Source organism: Coregonus clupeaformis, chromosome 37 (assembly GCF_020615455.1).
Source record: "Coregonus clupeaformis isolate EN_2021a chromosome 37, ASM2061545v1, whole genome shotgun sequence".
NCBI classification, from domain to species: Eukaryota; Metazoa; Chordata; class Actinopteri; order Salmoniformes; family Salmonidae; genus Coregonus; species Coregonus clupeaformis.
The window spans coordinates 22,827,878-22,854,840 of record NC_059228.1 but is presented as its reverse complement, the minus strand read 5'-3'; the positions used below and the strand labels follow the sequence as shown (position 1 = coordinate 22,854,840).

General features: G+C 43.8%; 1 protein-coding gene across 1 annotated transcript; it reads right to left on the bottom strand.

Moving 5' to 3' along the window:
• Positions 1-1,785: 1,785 nt before the first annotated feature.
• Positions 1,786-26,326, bottom strand: LOC121553786 (ubiquitin thioesterase Zranb1-like). The gene is made up of 10 exons (XM_041867185.2): positions 25,603-26,326; positions 22,659-23,682; positions 14,223-14,410; positions 13,502-13,655; positions 11,291-11,362; positions 9,250-9,448; positions 8,919-9,039; positions 7,815-7,944; positions 3,292-3,521; positions 1,786-3,018 (listed from the first exon to the last, which is right to left on the bottom strand). The coding sequence occupies exons 2-10, from the start codon at positions 23,593-23,595 to the stop codon at positions 2,806-2,808; spliced, it is 2,244 nt and encodes a 747-aa protein (XP_041723119.1). The 5' UTR covers positions 23,596-23,682; positions 25,603-26,326; the 3' UTR covers positions 1,786-2,805.
• Positions 26,327-26,963: the final 637 nt, after the last annotated feature.

Below are 26,963 nucleotides of genomic sequence, written 5' to 3'. Positions count from 1 at the left end.
CATACTGAAACACTCAAACGACACCACATCACAGAGTTGACATTTTATAAAGACTTCATAATTGGACATTCAAAAAGGTATTCCTTTATTTTTTCCTGTCCGTGCCACACGCTAAAGCGAGGTCAGGCTTTTACCTAAATCCACAAACCATCATAGTCAGATCTGCAACTATTGCATAAATACAAAGCAACATACAGGTGATGCTCAAAATGTGTATAACTAGATTGTAATACACCAAAATAAAAAGTTACAGTACTCAACAGCAAGGAAACCCAACAAAAACGTCTTTCACTGCTAAAGTATGATTTTTCAACTTTGGTTTATGTGCAGTCTCTCACAAAGACCTTAATCAAACTCAATTCAAGATGGGTTCACATATACACAAGAAACATACATCAGGAGGAAAATAAACACAGGTACCATACTAAGGATCCTGGGACTAAACACCTCCCTCTGCAACTGGATCCTGGACTTCCTGACGGGCCGCCCCAGGTGGTAAGGGTAGGTAACAACACATCTGCCACACTGATCCTCAACACGGGGGCCCCTCAGGGTGCGTGCTCAGTCCCCTCCTGTACTCTCTGTTCACCCATGACTGCATGGCCAGGCACGACTCAACACCATCATTAAGTTTGCCGACTGACACAACAGTGGTAGGCCTGATCACCGACAACGATGAGACAGCCTATAGGGAGGAGGTCAGAGATCTGGCCGTGTGGTGCCAGGACAACAACCTCTCCCTCAACGTGACCAAGACAAAGGAGATGATTGTGGACTACAGGAAAAAAAAGAGGACTGAGCACGCCCCCATTCTCATCGACTGGGCTGTAGTGGAACAGGTTGAGAGCTTCAAGTTCCTTGGTGTCCACATCACCAACGAACTATCATGGTCCAAACACACCAAGACAGTCGTGAAGAGGGCACGACAAAGCCTATTCCCCCTCAGGAGACTAAAAAGATTTGGCATGGGTCCTCAGATCCTCAAAAAATTCTACAGCTGCACCATTCGAGAGCATCCTGACTGGTTGCATCACCGCCTGGTATGGCAACTGCTTGGCCTCTGACCGCAAGGCACTACAGAGGGTAGTGCGTACGGCCCAGTACATCACTGGGGCAAAGCTCCCTGCCATCCAGGACCTCTATACCAGGCGGTGTCAGAGGAAGGCCCTCAAAATTGTCAAAGACTCCAGTCACCCTAGTCATAGACTGTTCTCTCTGCTACCGCACGGCAAGCGGTACCGGAGTGCCAAGTCTAGGTCCAAAGACTTCTCAACAGCTTCTACCCCCAAGCCATAAGACTCCTGAACAGCTAATCATGGCTACCCGGACTATTTGCACTGCCCCCCACCCCATCCCTTTTACGCTGCTGCTACTCTGTTAAGTATTTATGCATAGTCACTTTAACTCTACCCACATGTACATATTACCTCAACTAGCCGGTGCCCCCACATTGACTATGCAACGGTACCCCCTGTATATATAGCCTCCCTACTGTCACTTTATTCTATTGTATATATAGCCTCCCTACTGTCACTTTATTTTTTACTTCTGCTCTTTTTTCTCAACACTTTTTTGTTGTTGTTTTATTCTTACTTTTTTTGTTTAAAATAAATGCACTGTTGGTTAAGGGCTGTAAGTAAGCATTTCACTGTAATGTCTGCACCTGTTGTATTCGGCGCATGTGACCAATAAAATTTGATTTGATTTGATTTGATTTGATTTGGGTTAAACTTGACAGGGAAGAAAAGCAAGACAGAGTAAAAAGATGAGAATATGACAAGAAACTGGTGTGATTCTGGTTTAATGTCAACATTGAATGTCTTACTCTCTCACTCTCCTCCAAAAACAAAGCACCAACCATCCAAATGAGATACTGAATCACATGAGATCTGAAATCAACTTTTACAGATGGTTGTTATTTTCCTCACAGCAAAAATGTTTCTGTGCAACATAAAAACATGTCTTCATCAAGATTTAAATAATAATACAGAGAATCAAAGATCTCCTCAGCTCAAAAGCTCCCAAACAAATAAATATGTAAAATTAGTTTGGAGATGAATATAAAAACAAGACATTTCATTTCAGCCAGTCTGGAAAAAAGTTAAACTACAGATCCATGTGTATGATCTGTCTCCTAAACCTTAGTGACTTTGAACTTCCTTTTCAAAGCTTAATAAATGACCTTTATTCAAGCAGTTATATTCATATAGAAATGTGTCTTTCAATAAATGTGCAGTGCTTAGTATTAAGTATTAAGTTCATATTACACAATCGAGACGGTTTTCTGTTGGCTCCCCTGACTCAAAGATATGTTGGCTTAGTCACTGCCCATCAAAAAAACAAGCCAACTCTATTTCAACTGGAAAAACAACTAAAATAACTAATTTTGGAAGTGTGCTTCGTCAGTGCCCATAATAAACAGATATAAAGATGTTTGAAATCGATGCTGGTATATTTCCTTATACTTATTTTTTAAACAACCACATGCATTTACACTTTTGGATAAAGATTTTACATTTGAAAACCCCAAAAAGAAAATCAATAAAGATAAATAGCATCAGTATACTACAATCCTTTACTTCCCATCATCCTCAGGTCTTTTTGCAGCAGTGGACCATTTCTTCTGTCAGTCTCTCAGGTATTTGTAAGTGTGTGTGTGTGTGTCCTCTGCCAGGGTGCGGTGAGGCTCAGGATTCCCTCCCCTTTCCTGAGGGCTTCCACAGTTTGTCCGTGTCAAGAAAGGAGGAAAAACTAAAAACCAAGGGTGAACCCCTGCCTCTGGGGACCCCGCCTACTCCTGTTTCGTCACTCATCATCATCATCCTCCTCTTCCTCGCCGTCGGAGAGCGAGGCGCGGATCTGTCGGTAGCCGTCTAGCCACTTCTCCACCATCTGTGTGACCAGGGGGTGGTTCCGCCGGCGGGAGCTCTTCTGCATTGCCACCAGCACTCCGCCCTCCGTCACGCAGCAGTCCAACCACTCCCTCAGCAGCTTCTCCTGCTGCTCCTCATTCCCCATCTGACACACACAAAAACCATCAACCATGAGACTACATCTCATTAGTTACCCATAAAGGATGCTCTCATACTGAGAAAATTACATTTCACATTCCAGCCACTTCACGAGAATAGCATGAGACTCTTACTAGGCATACATCTTACACTAGTCACTTATTGGATGGTATAATAGAACTACGTAATCAACATGAATAGTAGAATCAGACTAAATCCTTGAAAAGTAGCAAGTCAGGGGGTCCATATTCATGATACCACAGCAGGTGATCCCTCCTACCTCCTGTGCTGAGAGGAAGTGGATGTGGAGCAACTTTCTCTCGCTGTCCACCAGCGGTAGGAAGGTGACGGTAACGTCGTCGTCTGTGTTGAGGTTGGCGCCTGCGCCCCGATTGTCGAAGCCGTCGTTCTCCATGGCCACCAGTGCAGAGAAGTGGCCGCGAGTGTAGCCCAGAGCGATGGGACTCTTCCAACAGAAACTCTGCTCCCACAGCAGGGGCAAGTACACACCTGGGGGGGGGGGGGTTGAAGAGAGAGCGAGAGAGAGAGCGCGAGAGTAATGTAGAGGGAGGGGCGAGGTCAAAGAGTCAAAAGGGGAGGGACAGAAATTAAGAGAAATAGAAAACAAACCAAAAAATGTCAGAACAGGCTGATGACCAGACCTATGGAAACCAATACGTATTGCTCAACAACAGGTTCCCAAACACAATGGACACTTTCCCTGAGATTATTCACTCAGCCTCCTAACCCACCAGACAGCCTGTGCAAGTGAATGCAACGGTTCACCTTGTGACCATACTAACTGAAACCACAAACCACTGTTCGAGCGTTTAGTTATTATCCCACTCTGTGCAACAGTCTGCCATTGTTTTTTTACTGGAGCTTTGTGTTTTTAAACAGCTTTCTCCTTCCCTCCCTGATGGATGCCCATCAGCCGCTCCTTAACACAAACAGTAGCCTATATCATTCCTCTATTAGCGGGACATTACCACAGGCAGCCCATCGTTAGAGAGCTTTCATTATGGCTCCGCAGGATAATTAAAGCCAGACTTTTTACGGACGTGGACCCCGCCCTCAGCCCTTACTGGGCACCTGTTTTACACTACCACGCCATCTTCTCCTGATGGCTAACATGTTGAGAGACCTTCTAAAAGGATGTACAGTGTGATCCATTCATCTGCACCACAATGCATTGCTTCATAGTTAGGGAGAGGGGAGGGGTAGGATTATTTTGGCAGAATTGTTTCGACTCGTTTTAGGGAGTCACATGCATGCTGTATCAGCATTGGAACAATCATGTTGAACAATTGTAACCCCCTCCTCCCCTTACTAATCAACTTGGACTGAATATATTATGGAAAACAATAGACATTCTTTTGTCATGTACATTAGGGAATCGTTTCAAGGAATCATGTCATACAATTCTATCTGCAATGATAAGGGTCATGCCACGAGACTGTCAGTTGGGAACAGATGTTATATGTCCCAATACCATGTTATCGGGTTTATGAACTGATATACAAAACAATTGACCCATCAATCCGTTATTTTCCATTTAAACTATAATATAAAATTCTCGCTACACAAAAAGAATGCTCAATGTATGGGGCATTGAACAGTCAGCCCGGTGAAGACTGCAGTGAAGACACAGAATCAATAGATCATCTCTTTTGGTACTGTCCTTCGGTGGCTCGCTTTTGGAGGAGTCAGGTCCAGGAATGTCTGTCCTGCTAGAGCTGTCCCGTCAACTAAGTGCTGTTATTGTGAAGTGGAAACATCTAGGAGCAACAACGGCTCAGCCGTGAAGTGGTAGGCCACACAAGCCCACAGAACGGGACCACCGAGTGCTGAAGCGTGTAGTGCGTAAAAATGGCTTGTCCTCGGATGCAACACTCACTACTGAGTTCCAAACTGCCTCTGAAAGCAACGTCAGAATGCTCAATGTATGGGGCATTGAACAGTCAGCCCTGTGAAGACTGCTGTGAAGAAACAGAATCAATAGATCATCTCTTTTGGTACTGTCCTTCGGTGGCTCGCTTTTGGAGGAGTCAGGTCCAGGAGTGGTTGTTAGAAAGGGAAAGTGGATACCTAGTCAGTTACACAACTGAACGCAGTCAACTGAAATGTGTCCTCCGTATTTAACCCAACCCCTCTGAATCAGAGAGGGTGTTCAGATGGACCTACAACCCAGTACTGTCAGGAAATCTGAAAAACCACAATCAATCAATGGGAAATATGATTATACTCTTAGGCAAAGTATTTATTTTTAGGGCAATCTTGATAGAAATTGAACAGATAGAGGTTCAAGACCCTCATAAGATATCACAGTAAAATAGAAGGATGAATTGGAAAAGGAAATAGTACAATGGTAATATACACTGGGAAAGATGGGTTAGTCTGTGGACATCTGAGGGGTAGAATTAAGATTAGAGTGGTTGGCCAATACACTTGGGTTCCAGTATGATTAGGAAATAAACACACACATGACCAAAAGTATGTGGGCACCTGCTCGTCGAACATCTCATTCCAAAATAATGGGCATTAATATGGAGTTGGTCCCCCCTTTGCTGCTAGAACAGCCTCCATTCTGGGAAGGCTTTCATTGCTGCGGGGACTTGCTTCCATTCAGCCACAAGAGCATTAGTGAGGTCGGGCACTGGCGTGGTTACATGTGGTCTGCGGTTGTGAGGCCGGTTGGACGTACTGCTAAATTCTCTAAAACGACGTTGGAGGCAGCTTATGGTAGAGAAATTAACATTCAATTCTCTGGCAACAGCTCTGCTGGACATTCCTGCAGTCAGCATGCCAATTGCATGCTTCCTCAACTTGAGACATCTGTGGCATTGTGTTGTATGACAAAACTGCACATTTTAGAGTGGCCTTTTATTGTCCCCAGCACAAGGTGCACCTATGTAGTGATCATGCTGTTTAATCAGCTTCTTGATATGCCACACCTGTCAGGTGGATGGATTATCTTGGGAAAGGAGAAATGCTCACTAACAGGGATGTAAACAAATGTGTGCACAACATTTGTAAGAAATAAGCTTTTTGTGCGTATGGAACATTTCTGGAATCATGACACATGGGACCAACACTTTACATGTTGCATTTATATTTTTGTTCAGTATGTGTATATGTGTGTGTATATATACACTATTTATACAAATGTATGTGGACACCCCTTTAAATTAGTGGACTCGACTATTTCTGCCCCACCCGTTGCTGACAGGTGTATAACATTGAGCACACAGCCATGAAATCTCCATAGACAAACATTGGCAGTAGAATGGCCAGTACTTAAGAGCTCAGTGACTTTCAACGTGGCACCGTCATAGGATGCCTCCTTTCCAACAAGTCAGTTCGTAAAATGTCTGTCCTGCTAGAGCTGCCCCGTCAACTAAGTGCTGTTATTGTGAAGTGGAAACATCTAGGAGCAACAACGGCTCAGCCGTGAAGTGGTAGGCCACACAAGCCCACAGAACGGGACCACCGAGTGCTGAAGCATGTAGTGCGTAAAAATGGCCTGTCCTCGGATGCAACACTCACTACTGAGTTCCAAACTGCCTCTGGAAGCAACGTCAGTACAATAATTGTTCGTTGGGAGCTTCATGAAATGGGTTTCCATGGACGAGCAGTCGCACACAAGCCTAAGATCACCATGCGCAATGCCAAGCGTCGGCTGGAGTGGTGTAAAACTCGCCGCCATTGGACTCTGGAGCAGTGGAAAGCGTTCTCGAAAGTGATTACTTGGAACGGCGACTGCGAGCCAGGCCTAATCACCCAACATCAGTGCCCGACCTCACTAATGCTCTTGTGGCTGAATGGAAGCAAGTCCCCGCAGCAATGTTCCAACATCTAGTTGAAAGCCTTCCCAGAAGAGTGGAGGCTGTTATAGCAGCAAAGGGAGGACCAACTACATATAAATGGCCATGATTTTGGAATTACATTTCTTTTTCATTATGGGGTATTGTGTGTAGATTGATGAGGATAAAAAAAAAAAAAAATTAGAATAAGGATGTAACGTAACAAAATGTGGAAATAGTGAAGGAGTATGAATACTTTCCGAATGCACTGTATATATCACATTTATATGTTTTCTACCAAGTCCTCCAACCATGGAGAGGGAGTAGGGGCATAATAAAACACACATATACATATATATATATTTACATTTTAGTCATTTAGCAGACGCTCTTATCCAGAGCGACTTACAGTTAGCGCATACATTATTTTATCGAACCCACAACCCTGGCGTTGCAAACGCCATGCTCTACCAACTGAGCTACATCCCCTGCCGGCCATTCCCTCCCCTACCCTGGACGACGCTGGGCCAATTGTGCGCCGCCCCATGGGTCTCATATATATATATATATATAAAAAGGGATCAGAAATCTCCAAATAACGTTATTCGATAGTCCCCAAAAAATGAATCCACTCCCTCCATCTGTGACGCACTTCTGTGTAAATCAAAAGCACTTCTGAATCCGGAAAATTCACTATTGATTGCATACTGGCCTTTGAGCAAAACAATCAAATCCGCAAACCCAGTCAAAAAATAGCATCATCCTTGTGCCACAATTCATGTGCTAGGCCTAATTCACATCAAAAGGGCTTTGTCTGACTTAGCAGATATTGTCCAAACCGTCAATCTAATTGGACAAGGAGAGATACATCTGCAACAGTATTTTTTGAGAATTTTTGCTTGTCAGGATTTAAAGCTTAATACATCAAAGGGATGAAAAAAAGCCTTTTTAAATCATCCCAATTTAAGACTGAAGCCAGAGAAAACAGATATCACCTCACCTTGAAAACGGGTGTACCCAAGTGTTTCACCACGGAAACTTTTGTAATACTTCACTCCATAGACGATGATTGGTCTACGAAGAATGTGTGCAAGAACAAAAATATGAGTCTGCTCCAGGCTGGCTCCAGGCTGCAGAGAGAAACAACACAAAGAGAGAGGCAAGTTAAACTACCTTTGTAGAGTATAGCTGCAAAATATACTATTAGGATTTGAGCCATTACTTATTATTAGCTGTTAGGCTAGCCTGATTGTACGTACATCCAGCAATACCGTAAAGCAGATTATTTGTTATTGAACACAGAGTATACCAAACATTAAGAACACCTTCCTAATATTGAATTGCGCCCCCCACCCCACCCCACCTCAGAACAGCCTCAATTCGTCGGGGCATGGACTCTACAAGGTGTCGAAAGCAGGGATGCTGGCCCATGTTGACTCCAATGCTACCCACAGTTGTGTCAAGTTGGCTGGATGTCCTTTGGGTAGTGGACCATTCTTGATACACACGGGAAACTGTTGTGCGTGAAAAACCCAGCAGCGTTGCAGTTCTTGACAAAACCGGTGCGCCTGGCACATACTACCATACAAAGGCACTTACATTTTTTGTCTTGCCCATTCACCCGCTGAATGGCACACATACACAATCTGTCTCTCAATGGACTTTAACTTGTCTCCTCCCGTTCATCTGCACTGATTGAAGTGGATTTAACAAGTGACATCAATAAGGGATCATAGCTTTCACCTGGATAACACCTGGTCAGTCTATGTCATGGAAAGAGTATATAATGTTTTGTATACTCAGTCATGTCTTGATACTATAAACACAATGTGATTCAAGTATTAAAAGAAAACCTTAGGCGAATGCCTCTGTTGGTTGTTTGTCTTAAATTAAATACAGGAATATTGAATGTTGCACAACAGTGGATGCTCTCATACACTTTAGGGCCTTTCCTCCTCCTTTCCTATATATGGTCAGAGCAGTATGTCATTGCATAATTCATGGGCCGTAATTGCATGTTACAGTACACTGCTGATCCCAAGTCCTGCCACCTAAAAGGCTTAAAGCTTTATGTCCGTATGCATAAGGAAATGTGTGTGTGTACCTGGCTGGCCAGTGAGAGGATGAAAGCCCAGTCTTCCTGCCACTGTTCCTCCCTGAGTGAGAAGTGCAAGCCGAAGCTCTGGGAGTACCACGACTCCCACTCCTTCCAGCGCGTGTAGAACCTACAGACAGAACACACACGTCAGTGGCCCTGTATCAACTCCCTGTGGAAAAGGTCAAGTGAGTGTTACTCACCAAATGCTTTAAACCCTTTTGCAATGAGAAGGTTCTCCTTTTTCCAAATTATATGACTGATTTACATAAATAAACACACAGCCTTCTCATCCTATCCCAGTCCCCAACCAGTTACACGCCCCAGACCCAGGCCTCACCAGTGGGAGCAGTCGTGCAGGCTGTCGTGAAGGGTCTTGCGGAGGACAGAGTCCTTGTCATAGATGCCCCAGGTGGCCTGCAGTACTGAGTCTAACAGGCAGTCCCCGGCCGTGCGGTTCCACAGGGCATACAGCCTGCTGTCCAACCGCGTTCCTAGCTCTATAGACCAGTTGATGATGGGAGACTCCTCCTCCAGCTCTGAGAGGGAGAGAGAGAGGGAGAGAATGGAAAGTGAGGTTTGAAAGGGCCATGGGGTCATTTTCAAAATGAACCACTCTTTTGTTTTACATGGTGTGCAGACTTCAGTTCCAGCCCAGCACTAATATCCCTGTTCAATGAATCAAGTCGATGAGCATATCGATTGGGGACCACTCGTGTAAAGTATAGGTAAGTACAGTGATGGCAAGGAGGACACCGTCGGGATGCTGGGCTTGCACTATGTATGAAGACAAGGTGCGGATGGAGGGGCCACCATGATGCTACATGACAGGTGGTGGCACTAGAAAGGTTAGTGCTATCCGGGATCCATAACCCTTCCCTAACCTTAACCATTTAACATTTCAACTTCAATGGGGTAGGGACGTCCCAAGCTCCCGGACAGCAAGGACCACACTGGAAAGGACCCCGGCATGATGATATTTCACTGGAAAGGACCCCGGCATGATGATATTTCACTGGAAAGGACCCCGGCATGATGATATTTCACTGGAAAGGACCCCGGCATGATGATATTTCACTGGAAAGGACCCCGGCATGATGATATTTCAAGGCGGGGATCAAGTGTGATGATAAATGATACACCTACCTTCACAGCTTCGTCATAGCAGAGAAAGAGACAGGAGAGCATAGAGGTGGCTATGGTGACTTTAGTCACCTTGTCTTCCATACACTGGCTTGTTACCCTTGGTGTGCCGCAAACTGTGGGGAGCTAAACAGGTCACAAGACACCCTAGAGAGAGTGAGCAATCAGTGTGGAACCCATTGATGGTGTGTGTGGCCCTGGAGGAAGTAGTCATTCAGTAAAGGATCAGGGAAATCCTAAAACTCAATTAGCCTGATTAGCACAGACGCAAGCACACATGATAAGGGCAGGTCAACAGACAGGAAAGCAGGCAGGGAACAGACCAGTAATATAACTCTGTACAGCAGCCTTCTCATTTAGTAGAGAGGGGATAGGAAGCTAAACAGATGCCCGCCACTGTTGACTATGACAAGGCTCACACGCGATTGTTAAACAGCCATCACTAGCACATTAGAGGCTGCTGCCTATAGACATAAACTAGAAATCACTGGCCACTTTAAGAAATGGAACACTAGCCACTTTAATAATGTTTACATATCTTGCATTACTCATCTCATATGAATATACTGTATTGTATACTATTCTACAGTATCTTAGTCACTTTAATAACCCATAGAAAATCTTTGGAGGGAGTTGAAAGTCCGTGTTGCCCAGCGACAGCCCCAAAACATCACTGCTCTAGAGGAGATATGCATGGAGGAATGGGCCAAAATACCAGCAAGTGTGTGAAAACCTTGTGAAGACTTACAGAAAACGTTTGACCTGTGTCATTGCCAACAAAGGGTATATAACAAAGTATTGAGAAACTTTTGTTATTGACCAAATACTTATTTTCCACCATAATTTGCAAATAAATTCATTAAAAATCCTACAATGTGATTTTCTGGATTTTTTTCTCTCATTTTGTCTGTCATAGTTGACGTGTACCTATGATGAAAATTACAGGCCTCTCATCTTTTTAAGTGGGAGAACTTGCACAATTGGTGGCTGACTAAATACTTTTTGTATATATCCTTAATTAATTCCTTACTAGATTTGTGTGTATTGGGTATATGTTGTGAAATGGTTAGATATTACTTGTTAGATATTACTGCACAGTCGGAGCTAGAAGCACATGCACTTCTCTACACCCGCAATAACATCTGCTAAACACGTGTATGTGACCAATACAATTTGATTCAGTAAAATAGTGGTATTATAAGTTACTGAAATTCATATGAAGTCAGTCAATATTTCACCTTTCTGTACATCTCGGTCCAGCACTTCGTCGAACAGTTTCTCCTGAACTGTTGGGGGCAAGTCCTCGATATCTGTAGACAAAAACACACACAGAGTGGCACTCAATGGGTTTGAGAGACACACAACACAAGGAAGACATGATACAGTTCCAAAAACTTCACAAAAAAGGGCAAGTTAGAGAGCAAGTATTTATTTGACAACAGTGAAATTAAGTTTGGGGCTTAGAGAAGAAAGTGCATCTGTCTTGACCTCTTGATCTGCACGCGCCTTAAAAATCAAGCCAGGCTGAAGTGATTAGGGTTTAATGCCCTGGAGGTTTGCAGGAGTCAAAGCTGCACTGTAACAAACTGACATCTCTGCAAGCTACAGACATCATATTTGACTGTGTTTTCTACTCAATGTCAAACCATGTTTTGTTGCGTGTGTCCTTTTCTTTCCACAATAGAGCTATAGGGCTACGTTGTGTGCTTGGAGCCCTTGACAACAGTACTGCCTATTCTTCAGTTGTGCAAATGAACAGCAAGGCTTCTATAGTGGCCAGAAGCCAATACATGCTCCCCCAAATACTCTGCATAACCAGACGTCACTGCTTACCAGCCCTGCGGCTCTTATTTTCAACCACAATGTAGGCTATTTCTCAAGGAGGAATTCAACCTTGCTTACCCTAGCAAGAACTTGGTACAAATACAATTTCGCTTTGCAGGGCTCCAGACTAACTTTTTCCCCTGGTGGCACTGGTTAAGTTGGTGGCGCCAGCCTATGATTTGGTTGCACCAAAATGTTGCCGCAGTGTCACACAATAGAAACAATTTGCAGTCATTTTAGAAAGTCATTCAGTGCTACTGAAATCGCATGATCCAAGAAATACATTTTTTCATCTAACATGTCCAAATGGGAAAGCATAATTCTATTTATTGTGCAACCTAAACCAGCGATTGTCATTAATTTTGGGTTGACATTTATGCTATTGTTACATTTTACCCTCAAAATAGTGCTCCATCATTTCAATAGAGATTCATTTGCTTACATTTATTTTGTGTACTAATATCACATAGGCTAATTCATTTGGGGCTAAATCACCATCTGAGGAAGTGGAAACAAAACTCATTAAGCTAAATATAATAGGCTGCTAGTTAGAAATGTAACTGATTACTCTAACGGTAAATGTAGCCTTATGTTTAAAAAACATTTCAGCATACTACCCAATGATGTCTATAGGCCTCAAACTGTCGGCGCACGCTTCGTGCTCTCTGTATCTCAAAGCAGTACAAAGTTACTTTGGTTGTAAAACGGTGCCAATACGCTCAATATTGAGCGTTGAGAAATAAATGTAAAACCTACAGAAAGCTGAGACCATCTCTTCAACTGTCACAACAGTTGCTTTAAATAACTGTTGCTTTTTACCACAATTGCATATTTTTCTCTTTAGCCCTGTGCTTCCCAAACTTTTTACACTCATGCCCCCCTTTTCTTATGGGGGAACATAGCGAGACAGTCAGATTGACTCCAGTAGAGAAAAAGGCTTGAGCCTACTGCCTGAGATTCAGAGAAATATTAGGCCCTTCTCCAATTCTGTAGCCTACTAGAAACCAGTCATTGCAAGGTTTGTAATACTGCCACAGTTGTCTTTCAACTCTTAAAATCGAGTGCAATATAACCGTTACCAATTATCACTCGTATTGAACAGCCCTCATTTTCTTTATCATTCTTATTCGTGCTTATGAATTTACCATGTTTAAGTTGACTGCACCATTTGATTTGTTCCAATGGGAGCTACCAATTATGTTGTGGAGAGTAGCAATTGACAGCTGCAATGTTATGCATTTAATGTAAATAAAAATACAAATCCCAAGATTTAATTGTGAGTAGAAAGCCATCTTATTTTTCTCTAGTAGATGTTATAATTAAGTTGTGTTTGTTCATCTTCCCCTACCGCTCCAACAGCCACCCCTCAGTTTACCAAACACTGCTTTAGCCTAACAATACCCTAAGCTGGTGCCAGGGAAAGCATTTTACTCAGAGTAGTTGGAAACAACCACACCATTATGCAATTCCCGCACACCAACAAAACATGCATTCTACCATCATATAAGACAAGAAGCTTTAGTGTAGAAGAGCAGCAAAACAGTTCATACCACATAACTACACACAGTAACTAGGCTAAATAAAACTACTGTTGGTAGTGTATAATAGGTCAGAGGGAGGCTGACCTGCTGGCAGCGTGAAGGTGACCAGGTCAGTGAGGAAGTAGCAGGTGAAGTCTCCCTTGCGCTGGTGCAGGGAGGCAGCCACCTCCCGACGGATCTGCTCCGTCAGCTCAGGGCACACCATGGCTGGGATACACTTAGCTGCCTGCTGGGACACCTAGACACAGAGAGACAGAGAATGTGACACAGGAATGATAAAACCGTCTCCTACTGCAAATACAACCTAGGGAGCATGAAACCCAGATGAAACATTCCGAGTGTTGCAGAGAGAAATGTAATGAGTAAAACAGATTCAATTCCCTGATCTGATTCCCTGTTCAATCATATCTGTTCAACACAATCCATTTCTATCTGAACGTTCTGGAACACTGCACCCTTCTGAGCAGGCCCCAGGTAGACCCTGCCCCTTCCCTCCTTAGGGGACACATTCCTGCCGGTCCTTCCAGGGTTCACCCCCTTACTAATCCTGGGATAAGAGAGCCTACCGTCAATAAAACACATCCCACCCACTATGTCCTCTACCAGTAGATAGAGGTGAACAGAGCTCATCTGTGGTATCGTCAAAACAATGATGAATATAAACTAACTCAACCTGGAGATAGAGTGACTACATACCGGACGGTACATTTAAATCGAGCGGAACTGGTACAGTAGAATAAAGACAACAGTCCTTGACCTGTACCAATATGCTAATACATTGGCAGAGCCTGTGTATTGTCCTGACCTCAGTGAGGAGCACGGCCAGCATGTCCTGCCTCTGGAAGCGGATGGCCAGGTGGACCAGGGTGAAGCCGTCATCGAAGGCCGATGACCGGTTGAGGAGACGCACCTCGTCCGACGTCAGCTGCCTGGCGATGTCCCCCCCTGATGACTTATAGGCCTCTACTGCAGCCAGATCCCCCTCTACCACACCTGCAGAAAGAGAGAAGTGGGGGGGGGGGCATCAGTGAGCAGGTAAACAGACATGTTAGGCTACATAGTACACAAACACTAAATAAACTTGTTGTTAAAAGTGTCAAATAGAGTACATTAATGCAGTATGTTGGACAAGGTGGAAATTCTTATTTAGTTTACCATCCCAATAATTCGTAGGCTATTCCTTACCAAAACCACACAGTATTCAGACCTTCACTTTTTCCACATTGTTACGTTAAAGCCTATTTTTTATTATCCTCAATCTACACACAATACCCCATAATGACAAAGCAAAAACAGGTTTAGATTTCTTTGCAAATTTATTTTAAAAAACTGAAATACGTTAAGTGTTCAGACCCTTTGCTATGAGACTCGAAATTGACCTCAGGTGCATCCTGTTTCCATTGATCATCCTTGAGATGTTTCTACAACTTGGAGTCCACCTGTTGTAAATTCAATTGATTGGACATGATTTGGAAAGGCACACACGCACACACACACACACACACACACACACCTGTCTATATAAGGTCCCACATTTGACATTGCATGTCAGAGCAAAAACCATGCCATGAGGTCGAAGGAGTTGTCCGTAGAGCTCCGAGACAGGATTGTGTCGAGGCACAGATCTGGGGAAGGGTACAAAAAAAATGTCTGCAGCATTGAAGGTCCACAAGAACACAGTGGCCGCCATCATTCTTAAAATGGAAGAAGTTTGGAACCACCAAGACTCTTCCTAGAGCTGGCTGCCCGGCCAAACTGAGCAATCGGGGAGAAGGGCCTTGGTCAGGGAGGTGACCAAGAACCCGATGGTAACTCTGACAGAGCTCCAGAATTCCTCTGTAGAGATGGGAGAATCTTCCAGAAGGACAACCATCTCTGCAGCACTCCACCAATCAGGCCTTTATGGTAGAGTGGCCAGACGGAAGCCACTCCTCAGTAAAAGGCACATGACAGCGCGCTTGGAGTTTGCCAAAAGGCACCTAAAGGACTCTGACCATGAAAAACAAGATTCTCTGGTCTGATGAAAGCAAGATTTATGTTTTTCAGCGGCAGGGACTGGGAGACTAGTCAGGGTTGAGGGAAAGACGAACGGAGCAAAGTACAGAGAGATCCTTGATGAAAACCTGCTCCAGAGCACTCAGGAACTTAGACTGGGGTGAAGGTTCACCTTCTAACAGGACAACGACCCTAAGCACACAGCCAAAACAAACCAGGAGTGGCTTTGGGACAAGTCTCTGAATGTCCTTGAGTGGCCCAGCCAGAGCCCGGACTTGAACCCGATCGAACATCTCTGGAGATGATCTGCAGAGAAAAATGGGAAAAACTCCCCAAATACAGTTGAGCCAAAAAGACTCGAGGTTGTAATCGCTGCCATAGGTGCTTCAACAAAGTACTGAGTAAAGGGTCTGAATACTTATGCAAATGTAATTTTATTTATTTATTTTTTATACATTTGCAAAAAATTCTAAAAACCTGTTTTTGCTTTGTCATTATGTGGTAGTGTGTAGATCAATGAAGAAAAAAAACAATTTAATCAATTTTAGAATAAGGCTGTAACTTGACAAAATGTGGAAAAAAAGTCAAGGGGTCTGAATACTTTCCGAATGCACTGCAGGTACCAGGGTAGTTTTACTACTACTAAAGTACTGAAACAAAACCACCACTTGAAAAATAAAACTCAACACTATAATGTGTGTGGGAAGATCAAAGTAGAGAACATTTCCAGTTCTACTACCAGCCACCCATCATTTCTGTTCTGATTTCTGGAATACCCATGTAGCAGTCTCTGGCGCATTACACAACATTACTCCCTGGCTAAACATTGTTCTACACTCTACAAAAGGGCCACACACAATGCTTTGCAGCATAATCAGTGTGTGTGTGTGATCGTGCGTGCATGCGCTTTCCCGCTGCAGTAAAAAGTAGAAATATGGAGAAAGGAACAAAGAGAAAAAGTGAGTAGGAATAGAGGGAGTGGGAGGACAAAGGAATAGAGAGGGAGAGAGCGCTCAGATAGACGGGATCACAACCACTTCTCACAGCAGTCCATTAGTTTGGGTGTGCCTGCCTGCATGCCTGCACAGTCAAGTGTAGCACTCACACACACCCTATACCACACATTCACAAAACATCAAAGGAAATGGATACAAAATAGTTGCTCTATACTAGGAAGGGTGGAGAACGTTGACAAATATTGAAGATAGAAAATGAATGAACGTGCTAATTTTATCCACAGAAAATGGGTGAAAGGGCCTATTTAATCCATTTACATCCATTTTTTTATGTTGTAAATTAGTATCAGCGATCAAGGTAGACCCAGGTGCAGATCAGTAGGCCTACACTACACAGAGGACACTCCTACAAGCTCCTACAATATTGTCATAACCACCACATTAAAAGGGGCAATCAGCAGATGCTACATCCATTTTTGGACATTGATATGTACACATTCATTCTTGAACAATATAACTTATAAATGCCTCATGAGCTTAGTTCCAACTGTTGTACCCCCATCAGAACCCCGAATATGCTTGTTTTTACTCCAATGTTTGTAAACAAAGTAACTGTAAACAAACACTATATAGCCTCAAAACTAGTGATGGGGGGAGCAGGTTCACTACAGTTAATGATTTGTAAAAAAATAAAAATAAATAATGCATCTATAGCCTGTTTTCCATCTTCTTCTTTTTTTAAAGTGAGCCTACATGTTTTCAGCACTTTTATTTCTTGAAACAGGGATCCGGTAGCTTTTTACCGAAACAGGGGCAGGGCGAATTGCTTTGTTATGGTTTTTACTGCTGATTGCTGCTTTTATTTTTAAACACCCACACCAGTAGAAATCCACTTTTCTGACTAATGAAGATAGTTCACTCAGACCGTTTAAACATAAAAAATAAGAAATTCTGTTTTGACCACGCTCCACTGCTTTGATTGGTGCATCTAGAAATCACAAGTCTTTCCTATAATGAAAAGGCAACTGCAAAAGAAGATTCCACAAACTTGTTTATCTATTTTATGCGGTTGTTACGTCAAGTATTGGTGTTTCGTGTTGGATGCGCTCAGGGTGTTGTTACAGATCATTTGCGGCGTGCATCATGAGCAAAGTCATTGTAGCCTATTATCATTTCACTTCCCCTAGCTGTGAGAACCACACTATCCATATTACCAGATCTTCATCTTATTCTTTCTGTTTCTATGGCGGATTCGCGGCCACAATTTATGGAAGATGCCAAACTTTGAAGATAGTCAATAATACTTGTTTCCCCTATCCATCTGTGGCGAAGTTGTCCCTACATGCTCATGACAAATCCAGCTCCAGCCATAGCCTAGCTAGCTAATCTTTTGAATAAGGTGTATCAACAACAGATAGCAGTTAGCTAGATAAGGTTAGCATGCTAGCTAGCTACGCTGACAGCCATCAGTGCCCTACTTGTTGTTATATCTCCACTCCACATGGAAAATCACCCACAATGTTCCCACCCCCAATTCATGAATATGTATTAGCAGCCTGCATCATTCTTCGGAGGTGGAACGTTTAAGGACAATTTCTGCTATAGGACAGGAATTACGTTGAAATAGGGGCAGCATTGCCCTCTGGTGGGGGCCTTTAACGTGTTAGGTATGCAAATAATGTTGTTTACAATTTCACCTGTCACACAGCATATAGGCTTAACACTTTCATTTCTTTTCTCCAGTCCTCTCCTCTCCTCATTTTCTCACCTGTGTGTCCATATCTCCATTTGACAGAGCCAGGAGACACTTATCAGGATACCAATTTTGATTGAATTTCCCCTTACGGTAACCCAAATCAATTGAATAAACTAAAGGCTGGCCGTAAGCCTGCGTACATAGTGGAGTCGGTGTGATTGATCCCAGGGCAGCAGAAAGCCAGGGCCCTCAATGGCCTGTCAAGGAAGAAGTGCAGACAGAGGCCCAGATGAACAGTGAGCATCAGCAACAGGCCTGTGTGTTACTGTAGCTCCCAATTGTTTTGACAGATTTCCAACTGGCAGTGTCGGCACTACTTCACAGGTCGTCTGCCACAACAGTAGCTTGTGACAACCAGTGACCCACAACAGGTTAGCACTTCAGAATAGAGGTGGCAACATGCCAGCTACAGCACACTTTGTGCCTGTTTACGACTACATGGCCTAATTACTGATAGTATGCATGATATAGCCTAGGGTAGGTAGAGTGCGCCTCAGGGCTAGGACTACGCAACCTAAGAACATAGATTTGATCTATAGCTGATTGCATTCAGTAACTATGGCACAACTGGACCGAGATTTAGGTCAATAGGGAAGCTAATATCTGCAGGGTTTCAGCAGATGTAAGGAGAAGTCTCCTTGTGCATCTTCACCTGCTTAGTGCTTACTTTGAATAGGTTAATCAAAATAAGATGTCAACATAGAAAAGGCCTTTCATATAGCCTAGGCCTAGATAGACTTTCTTCCAAACAGGTTATGGCATTGATACTTTTGACACCTTGAGCACATGAAAGTCTTCACATAATATAATATAATAATAATATAATATAATAATATAACATAATGTAATGTTTTGAAAAGGTTGGGATTACCCAAAGAAGTTATTCCTGTGAAAATGATTCCTGTTCAATCATATCACAATAATCTCCAATTATATCACATTTCAGGTTGTGTTGCAGCCAAGTCATGTAGCCTAGTTGATGTGCTAGCTAAGCCCAGGGGTATTCAACTACAGTCCTTGAGGGCTGAAGTGTCTCGATGGGTTCTCTCTCCTTTGTTCAATTGATCTACCCACTCACACACTCAAACAAGACTACTATTGTAGCCTCTGTGCATTCACTCCTTTTATCAATTCATTTTAGGTGTCAAACAGAGAAGCAGACACACATCCATATGTAAAACAGAAACTTGCAGACACACAAACACATACAGGTTGTCAGAGAAACCCTCCCGAAGCATAAGGACCACTTGCAGCCAGCATGGTTTGTTCAGGCAATGAAAGAGTCTCTCTAGTAAAATATGAAAAACTCAGCTAATAAACCTGCTGTGGCACAAGACAGTGGGCCATAAAGCAGACAAGCATTCCCTCAGTCAAGCAGACTGCCCTTAATACAAATGGGCATCTTGTCTTTCAGAGAGCACACGTCCTTAAATCGCTAGCTTCTGGAGAGTACAGGCAACATGACTAAAACTTCTCCTGGATATGCAATTTTTATACAGGGTACTTCCCACAATGCATTGTTAATGCCACCATGTTACAGATTTGGCTTTGTTTTAAATAAATATTCAAAGGCATAGCCTGCATAATTATATGACAGATTTTACTGAGAAAAGTGGCACTTGCTGTTTCCGATAAGGATCATTGTGAAAAATACTACCTAGAAACTAATGTAGGCTCGTTTGTGATTCATTACGTCCAGCTTGTTTAAACAACTAAACATGTATACAAATAACATGTAAGGCTACACCAGTAGAGCGTACGTAACAGGGCTCCGGTCGTGCGAACAGCAGGCTGAAGGTCATCTTCGATGTGAACTCCTGTTTATTTTTGACTTGTGCACCAGTCAGATATTTTAAGTGCAGGGCCTGCGGGCTACTAGGCTGTCTAACGCCACACACTGTGGCCACTGTTTACCAGCTCCTGGGACTGAAGGGTGTGTGTGTGGCTGCGTGTGTTGACAGTGAGGGTTCCCCTGCAATACACACATTACACGCTGGCCTCCCCTTCACAGTAATAAGTGGGGTCCCCTCAGACACTGGGGATAATACTTCGCTATGGAAAGTCCTATGTATTAGTGGACAAACTGAGTGGGAGCGGCAACACTACTATAAACAGTAGGGAGGAAGCTAGCTATCCCATGGAATCCTCTCTGCCATGTACAGTGAGGGAAAAAAGTATTTGATCCCCTGCTGATTTTGTACGTTTGCCCACTGACAAAGAAATGATCAGTCTATAATTTGAATGGTAGGTTTATTTGAACAGTGAGAGACAGAATAACAACAACAAAATCCAGAAAAACGCATGTCAAAAAATTTTATAAATTGATTTGCATTTTAATGAGGGAAATAAGTATTTGACCCCTCTGCAAAACATGACTTAGTACTTGGTGGCAAAACCCTTGTTGGCAATCACAGAGGTCAGACGTTTCTTGTAGTTGGCTACCAGGTTTGCACACATCTCAGGAGGGATTTTGTCCCACTCTTCTTTGCAGATCTTCTCCAAGTCATTAAGGTTTCGAGGCTGACATTTGGCAACTCGAACCTTCAGCTCCCTCCACAGATTTTCTATGGGATTAAGGTCTGGAGACTGGCCACGCCACTCCAGGACCTTAATGTGCTTCTTCTTGAGCCACTCCTTTGTTGCCTTGGCCGTGTGTTTTGGGTCATTGTCATGCTGGAATACCCATCCACGACCCATTGTCAATGCCCTGGCTGAGGGAAGGAGGTTCTCACCCAAGATTTGACAGTACGTGGCCCCGTCCATCGTCCCTTTGATGCGGTGAAGTTGTCCTGTCCCCTTAGCAGAAAAACACCCCCAAAGCATAATGTTTCCACCTCCATGTTTGACGGTGGGGATGGTGTTCTTGGGGTCATAGGCAGCATTCCTCCTCCTCCAAACACGGCGAGTTGAGTTGATGCCAAAGAGCTCCATTCTGGTCTCATCTGACCACAACACTTTCACCCAGTTCTCACTTCAGACGGGCATGTATATGTGCTTTCTTGAGCATGGGGGACCTTGCGGGCGCTGCAGGATCAGTCCTTCACGGCGTAGTGTGTTACCAATTGTTTTCTTGGTGACTATGGTCCCAGCTGCCTTGAGATCATTGACAAGATCCTCCCGTGTAGTTCTGGGCTGATTCCTCACCGTTCTCATGATCATTGCAACTCCACGAGGTGAGATCTTGCATGGAGCCCCAGGCCGAGGGAGATTGACAGTTATTTTGTGTTTCTTCCATTTGCGAATAATCGCACCAACTGTTGTCACCTTCTCACCAAGCTGCTTGGCGATGGTCTTGTAGCCCATTCCAGCCTTGTGTACGTCTACAATCTTGTCCCTGACATCCTTGGAGAGCTCTATGGTCTTGGCCATGGTGGAGAGTTTGGAATCTGATTGATTGCTTCTGTGGACAGGTGTCTTTTATACAGGTAACAAGCTGAGATTAGGAGCACTCCCTTTAAGAGTGTGCTCCTAATCTCAGCTCATTACCTGTATAAAAGACACATGGGAGCCAGAAATCTTTCTGATTGAGAGGAGGTCAAATACTTATTTCCCTCATTAAAATGAAAATCAATTTATAACATTTCTGACATGCGTTTTTCTGGATTTTTTTGTTGTTATTCTGTCTCTCACTGTTCAAATAAACCTACCATTAAAATTATAGACTGATCATTTCTTTGTCAATGGGTAAACGTACAAAATCAGCAGGGGATCAAATACTTTTTTCCCTCACTGTAGTCCAGACAGCAGCAGTGGAATCCTCTCAGTCACCATTAACTTCAAGGGGCAGTGTGGCTGTCTGGACTAGCCCTTGATTCAAAGCTTCAAGCGACACCTTCTGAAAGGGAGAGCAGAGTATCCTCTTCACTCATCACACAGACTACCTAGACTGTGCCTGACAGAGGCTGGGGGATAGATACAGTGGTCTCGCACATGCTGTTCAGTCTAGCAAACGAGAATTATCTGTCAGGGGGAAGGATGGGAAGTGAACCTTTAGCCTCTGGTTGAGTTCCTGCCTGACTACACTGCATTGCATCAACCAATGGTTGTGTGCCACGTCAGACTTTAGTCAAGAACCAGATTCCTATATCATATTATGTGGTTAGCTGATATGGTAAATACCTAGCCAGGTATTGTAAGATCTGCGTCTGCACTGTAGTCGGACAGGAATTCAACCTCTGGCTCCAGTCAACACAGCACAGCACAGCAGTTCCCAACTGTTCATCCATCCACCCACTCAGCTTGCACAGGCTGCTGCCTCTCCTCTCACAGCATGAGCAGGGAAGCTGTTAACTCCCTGCATAAAAAGTATGCTATACAAGACTTGCAGCCTTAAATTATTGCTCAGTTGCAACAGAGATATTTTTTTTCCACCCAAGATAAAGAACTCCCATTTCACAACAGAAGTACATAAATACAGCGGAGGTATTTCTCAACCATAATGAGCATCTCATTCTCCACAGCAGGCAATACAGAGAAATAAACAGGGTTGGGAGAGAACCTTGATTCCTTTGCACCCACTCACACATCGACTCACCTGCACAGGCATTGAGAAACAACCAGTCAGTCCTCCTCATCCTGTTCTTTATCTGTTTGAGCCTTTTAAAGTCCACCTGCTGTTCCTCTACGCTCCCCACTCCGGCTCCCGAAGCCAGTTCGATCCTCTGAAAGTCCATTTTAACCTCTGCCTCCCGCTTGGAGGTGGTTGGGGACCTTCTCTGGCCACCGCTGCACCCCATTACTCCACCGCCGCCCCCTCCCACACTCACATCCCCCCTCCTGTTGTCCCTGTCCTGCTCGTTGAGTATGGAGGGTGGTAGGCTCTCTGGCTCCGAGGCCAGTTCGATGGGTTCTGCCAGGCTATTGGGCCTGGGGTGGTCACACACAACACATTTGCATGCCTTGGGCCAGTTTGCATAAGTGCAGGCGGTGCAGGTCCAGTGCTGGGCGCGGGTGTTGAGGCGGTTGCGGTCGTTATACTCCTCACAGGGGTCGGTAGGGGTGGAGGGGGGTGCGGGCCGGCATCCTGAGCCTGAAGTCTGGGGTGACTCGGTGGGGCTGCGTGGCTGCTGTGCCAGTCCCTGGTGGCGCTGCTCCTGCTGATGTCGCTGGCACAGACACTGGGTGCAGCGGATGGCACGGGGCCAGTTTAGGTAGGTGCAAATGTGGCAGGACCACTTGCTGGAGGGGGTCTCGGGGGCGTCTGCAATGCGGACACGGGGACGGGCGCTGGAGTCCGGGCAGATTAGGAGGCTGGAGCCTCCCTTGGGCGGGCTGTTGCTGTGGCTCAGACTCAGGCTCGGGGGTTCCCACTGGCGGCTGGTTTCCAGGCCGGGGCTGCTCCGGAAGGGCTCCTCAGTGATGATGGCGCCCCCACTGGGCCTCTGGGCACGGCACATGGTGCACTTGATGGCCGAGGGCCAGTTCTTAAACGTGCAGTACTCACAGGCCCACTTGGTACCCAGCTCGGTCATCGTCGCTCCACCGCTGGGAGAGGCTGCCGCTGGGAGGGGCTCAGCTCGACAGCGCCACTCAAGGAGATCACACAGGCAAGCAGGATGCTATGGCAACAACAGAAACACAGGAGATGTTGAGGAGGAGGAGCCATACTGGTCTTTGATGATCACAGACAGACTGCACTGTCATCATGCAGAGACACACAGAATTAAGATCACAGATAGACCGAACACATTTAGACTTTAATTGATGTCATGTTTTAAAGGAAATGTTTTAATAAGTAAAAACAAGAACTTCATTAGTTAGGCTAGCTAAGCCTAGTCTATTATTACAGATAGCCAATTACATAAAGTAACAGACCTAATATTAGAGACCTCAAAACTCTTTTAGACACAAAAACTAAGAAAGCTACACTAACACTTGTGGTTCACAACTTCTGGGTCATTGTTGAACACTGGAAAACAGAATGAGCAGGACATGGAAAAACAGCCTTAGCATTCATATCAATCCTGCTCAAACAGCTACAATGATGTGTGCTCTTGACCTGGTACTAATTCTCAGTGCGGTTAATCAAAGCCTGAGGCTCAGTGCAGCTGCACTCACAAAGCAAGGTGCCAAGAGCAGCAGGCCGCAACCCAATCTTCTGCCTCCATGACTCTTAAAACTGACACCGTAAACACATCCAGAGATACAGCGCAAACATGCCAGACAAAAGTGCTGTGTTACCTGGCAGATGAAACCAAACACCAGGCAACACTCAAACTCCTACCAATAATGACCCTTAATGTAGTTGAGATGTTTCCCCCAAAGCTCTGATCTAGGCCCGTAAGGTTTTTATTTGGTTAAACTAAAGGTTTTTAATTGGGGTGTGATAGGTTGGTCCTAGATCAGTGCAAAACAGTCTACTCTGCACTCTCTCAGTGAAGTATTTAAGATGTTTTAAATATTCCTCGACATAAACCAACACATGCAAAGTGCATATAGAGGAATGTTTGCAATTACTCAAGTAATTTAGACAGATAAGTTAGCTATTATCACAACAAAATACTACTCCCTGAGACTTGTTGCAGCACACATTTCAATAGGCTGCAAAACTAGGTTTAGGACTACATTTTAAAATTGAAACAACCACAGTCATATAGCCTGGATTGGTACCTGACTGGTTTAAAACAACTCAGTGCATTGAGTCTACTTAGCCATTAAATGTATCAATGTAACATGACAACTTTGCTGCTACATATTGCGTAGGGCGTGTCGAATAAAACATCCAATGATTGTTACTTTGTAACTAACTAGCGACAATGGTAACTAACTATCGTCTTTCTAATCGTAATGAATCTACCAAAACATTAAATAATTGACTTTGTTTGTTTTCATGTATCAGCGGAAACGACGTTATAATTTGCCTACGTCAATGTACCATACTAGTAATGTTAGCTGGTTGGTTAGCTACCTACATAAGAGGGGACGAGAGTGTGGTCAGTTCGATATCGGTCACCTAGCTAGTTATCTAACTAGCAAGCTGCCATGGCATCTGATACAACTAGCTAGCTAGCTACTCAACTCAGGTATCGGTGCAAAGCTAGTTAACTACTGTACCTAGCAAGTTAGCTAAGTAACCAGTACAGTTCACCATTTACTTTCAATGTAACGACCTAACACACCAATGAGTACAGCAGACGACTCTGTAAGTGTCAATATGCTCTGCGAAATTCAACACATTCGTGAAAGACAACATTCCTCAACACACAATGTTCTGCCCGTTAGCTTCACTATCTAGAGGCTTCTGTATTTGTTTTGACAAGTCAAATTATAGTTAGCTAACAGTAGCCAACTAACGTTAGTAAATATGAAAATAATCTAGCTAACGTTAACTAACGTTACCTATTCAATGTATGATGGATTGCTATAAAAGGTAACGTTATTGCTTATAGCTACATTTCTAAACAATATATCATACAAAAGAGGTGACAAAACTGTGACATGCTAACTACATAACATTTTGAACATGGGCGTCTGCTTACCTTTTCCTGTGTTTACACCCCTCTTCCAAGCGCAACCACAACCAACCCGTTCTCGAGCTTGTCCCCCGTTCTATCCACTCGAGCTTTCCCAACGAAACCCAATCCGTATGTCCCGAAGTCAAGCTTTTATTTGGTCAGAAGCCGCATATTTACGTTTCCGTGCTCCGTTTGTGCGGAGCTTCGAGACCTGTGCAATTGCACAACCCCCCACCCCCGTCCCTTTGCCGTATCTCCGGGCCTTTAAATCATTTTAATCCCCATATCCAACAACCGTTCTGTTGGTATTTAATGGCGGCGTACGGGAAGCTGGAAAATACTAAAAAAAAATACACTCCTGAGAGAAGGAGTAGGATTTACCACCTGGATCCAACAGCCAAGCTGATTGGATAGTTTTTCTGTATTCCTCCTGCTGGCCTATGAGATACAACGTATTTCGTTGCCAATAATTAAAAAGCTTTATCGCAACAGTCTCCAATGTCAAAAGAATATGAAACTGTCATTCATTTTCACCGTTTTAGCTCAAATTATGAACAACGGACTATTACATTACACCCCTTTCCCGGAGCCACCATGGCGTTTGTTTTATGTCTGAATCTCAGCTGTATACCTTTAAGGGACATTATGATGATGTCATCTTTTTGAAAAAAATATACTGCAGCGGTCTGCAGTAAAGGACAGCTTGTGGTTGTGGTTATTGAAAAAGTAATCGATGGAAGTTCGAGAGCACTATCAACATAGCATTCACAACTCTTTTGCCAACGGCAGACTGTGACCCTGCTTTAAACCTATTTGAAGCATTAGCATATACAGAACAATAAATACATCTGTCAAATTCTGCATTGATCATGCAAGTTTATTTACATGAACGTCCCACCCACTTCCCAATTACGTCACAGAAGACCACTGTGCTTGTTCACGGGCGCCGGCCAAATGTTCTCTGCCACTTAGATTAGAAATTCTCTTTAACAACTTTTAAAAAGTTTTATGGCAATAAATACCATATGGATAAACTATATTTGTTCAAATAAATACCATATGGATAAAATATATTTGCTCAAATAAATACCATATGGATAAAATATATTTGCTCTTATGATTTCCTTAAAAAATACATGCAATCTCTTGACTTGGGCAGGAGCCTACCGGAGCTGAATACCAGCACCTCAAATGTTCTACTGCTTGAGCTCCTGTTCCTCTTATAGAATATTAGCTCAAAAGTATTGTGTAGCTCCTGCACCTAAATATAAACAGTACTGGCACTGTGTGCTCGATTCTATACACCTGTCAGCAACGGGTGTGGCTGAAATAGCAGAATACACTAATTTGAAGGGGTGTCCACATACATTTGTATATATAGTGTA

Excerpts from the sequence above, each read along its gene's own strand:
- LOC121553786 (XM_041867185.2), bottom strand. The coding sequence starts at position 23,595 with ATGACCGAGCTGGGTACCAAGTGGGCCTGTGAGTACTGCACGTTTAAG. Across the intron at positions 13,656-14,222 it reads TGGCCGTGCTCCTCACTGAG|GTGTCCCAGCAGGCAGCTAA; the intron begins GTCAGGACAATA and ends CTCTGTGTCTAG. Across the intron at positions 3,019-3,291 it reads ACTTCCTCTCAGCACAGGAG|ATGGGGAATGAGGAGCAGCA; the intron begins GTAGGAGGGATC and ends TGTGTGTGTCAG.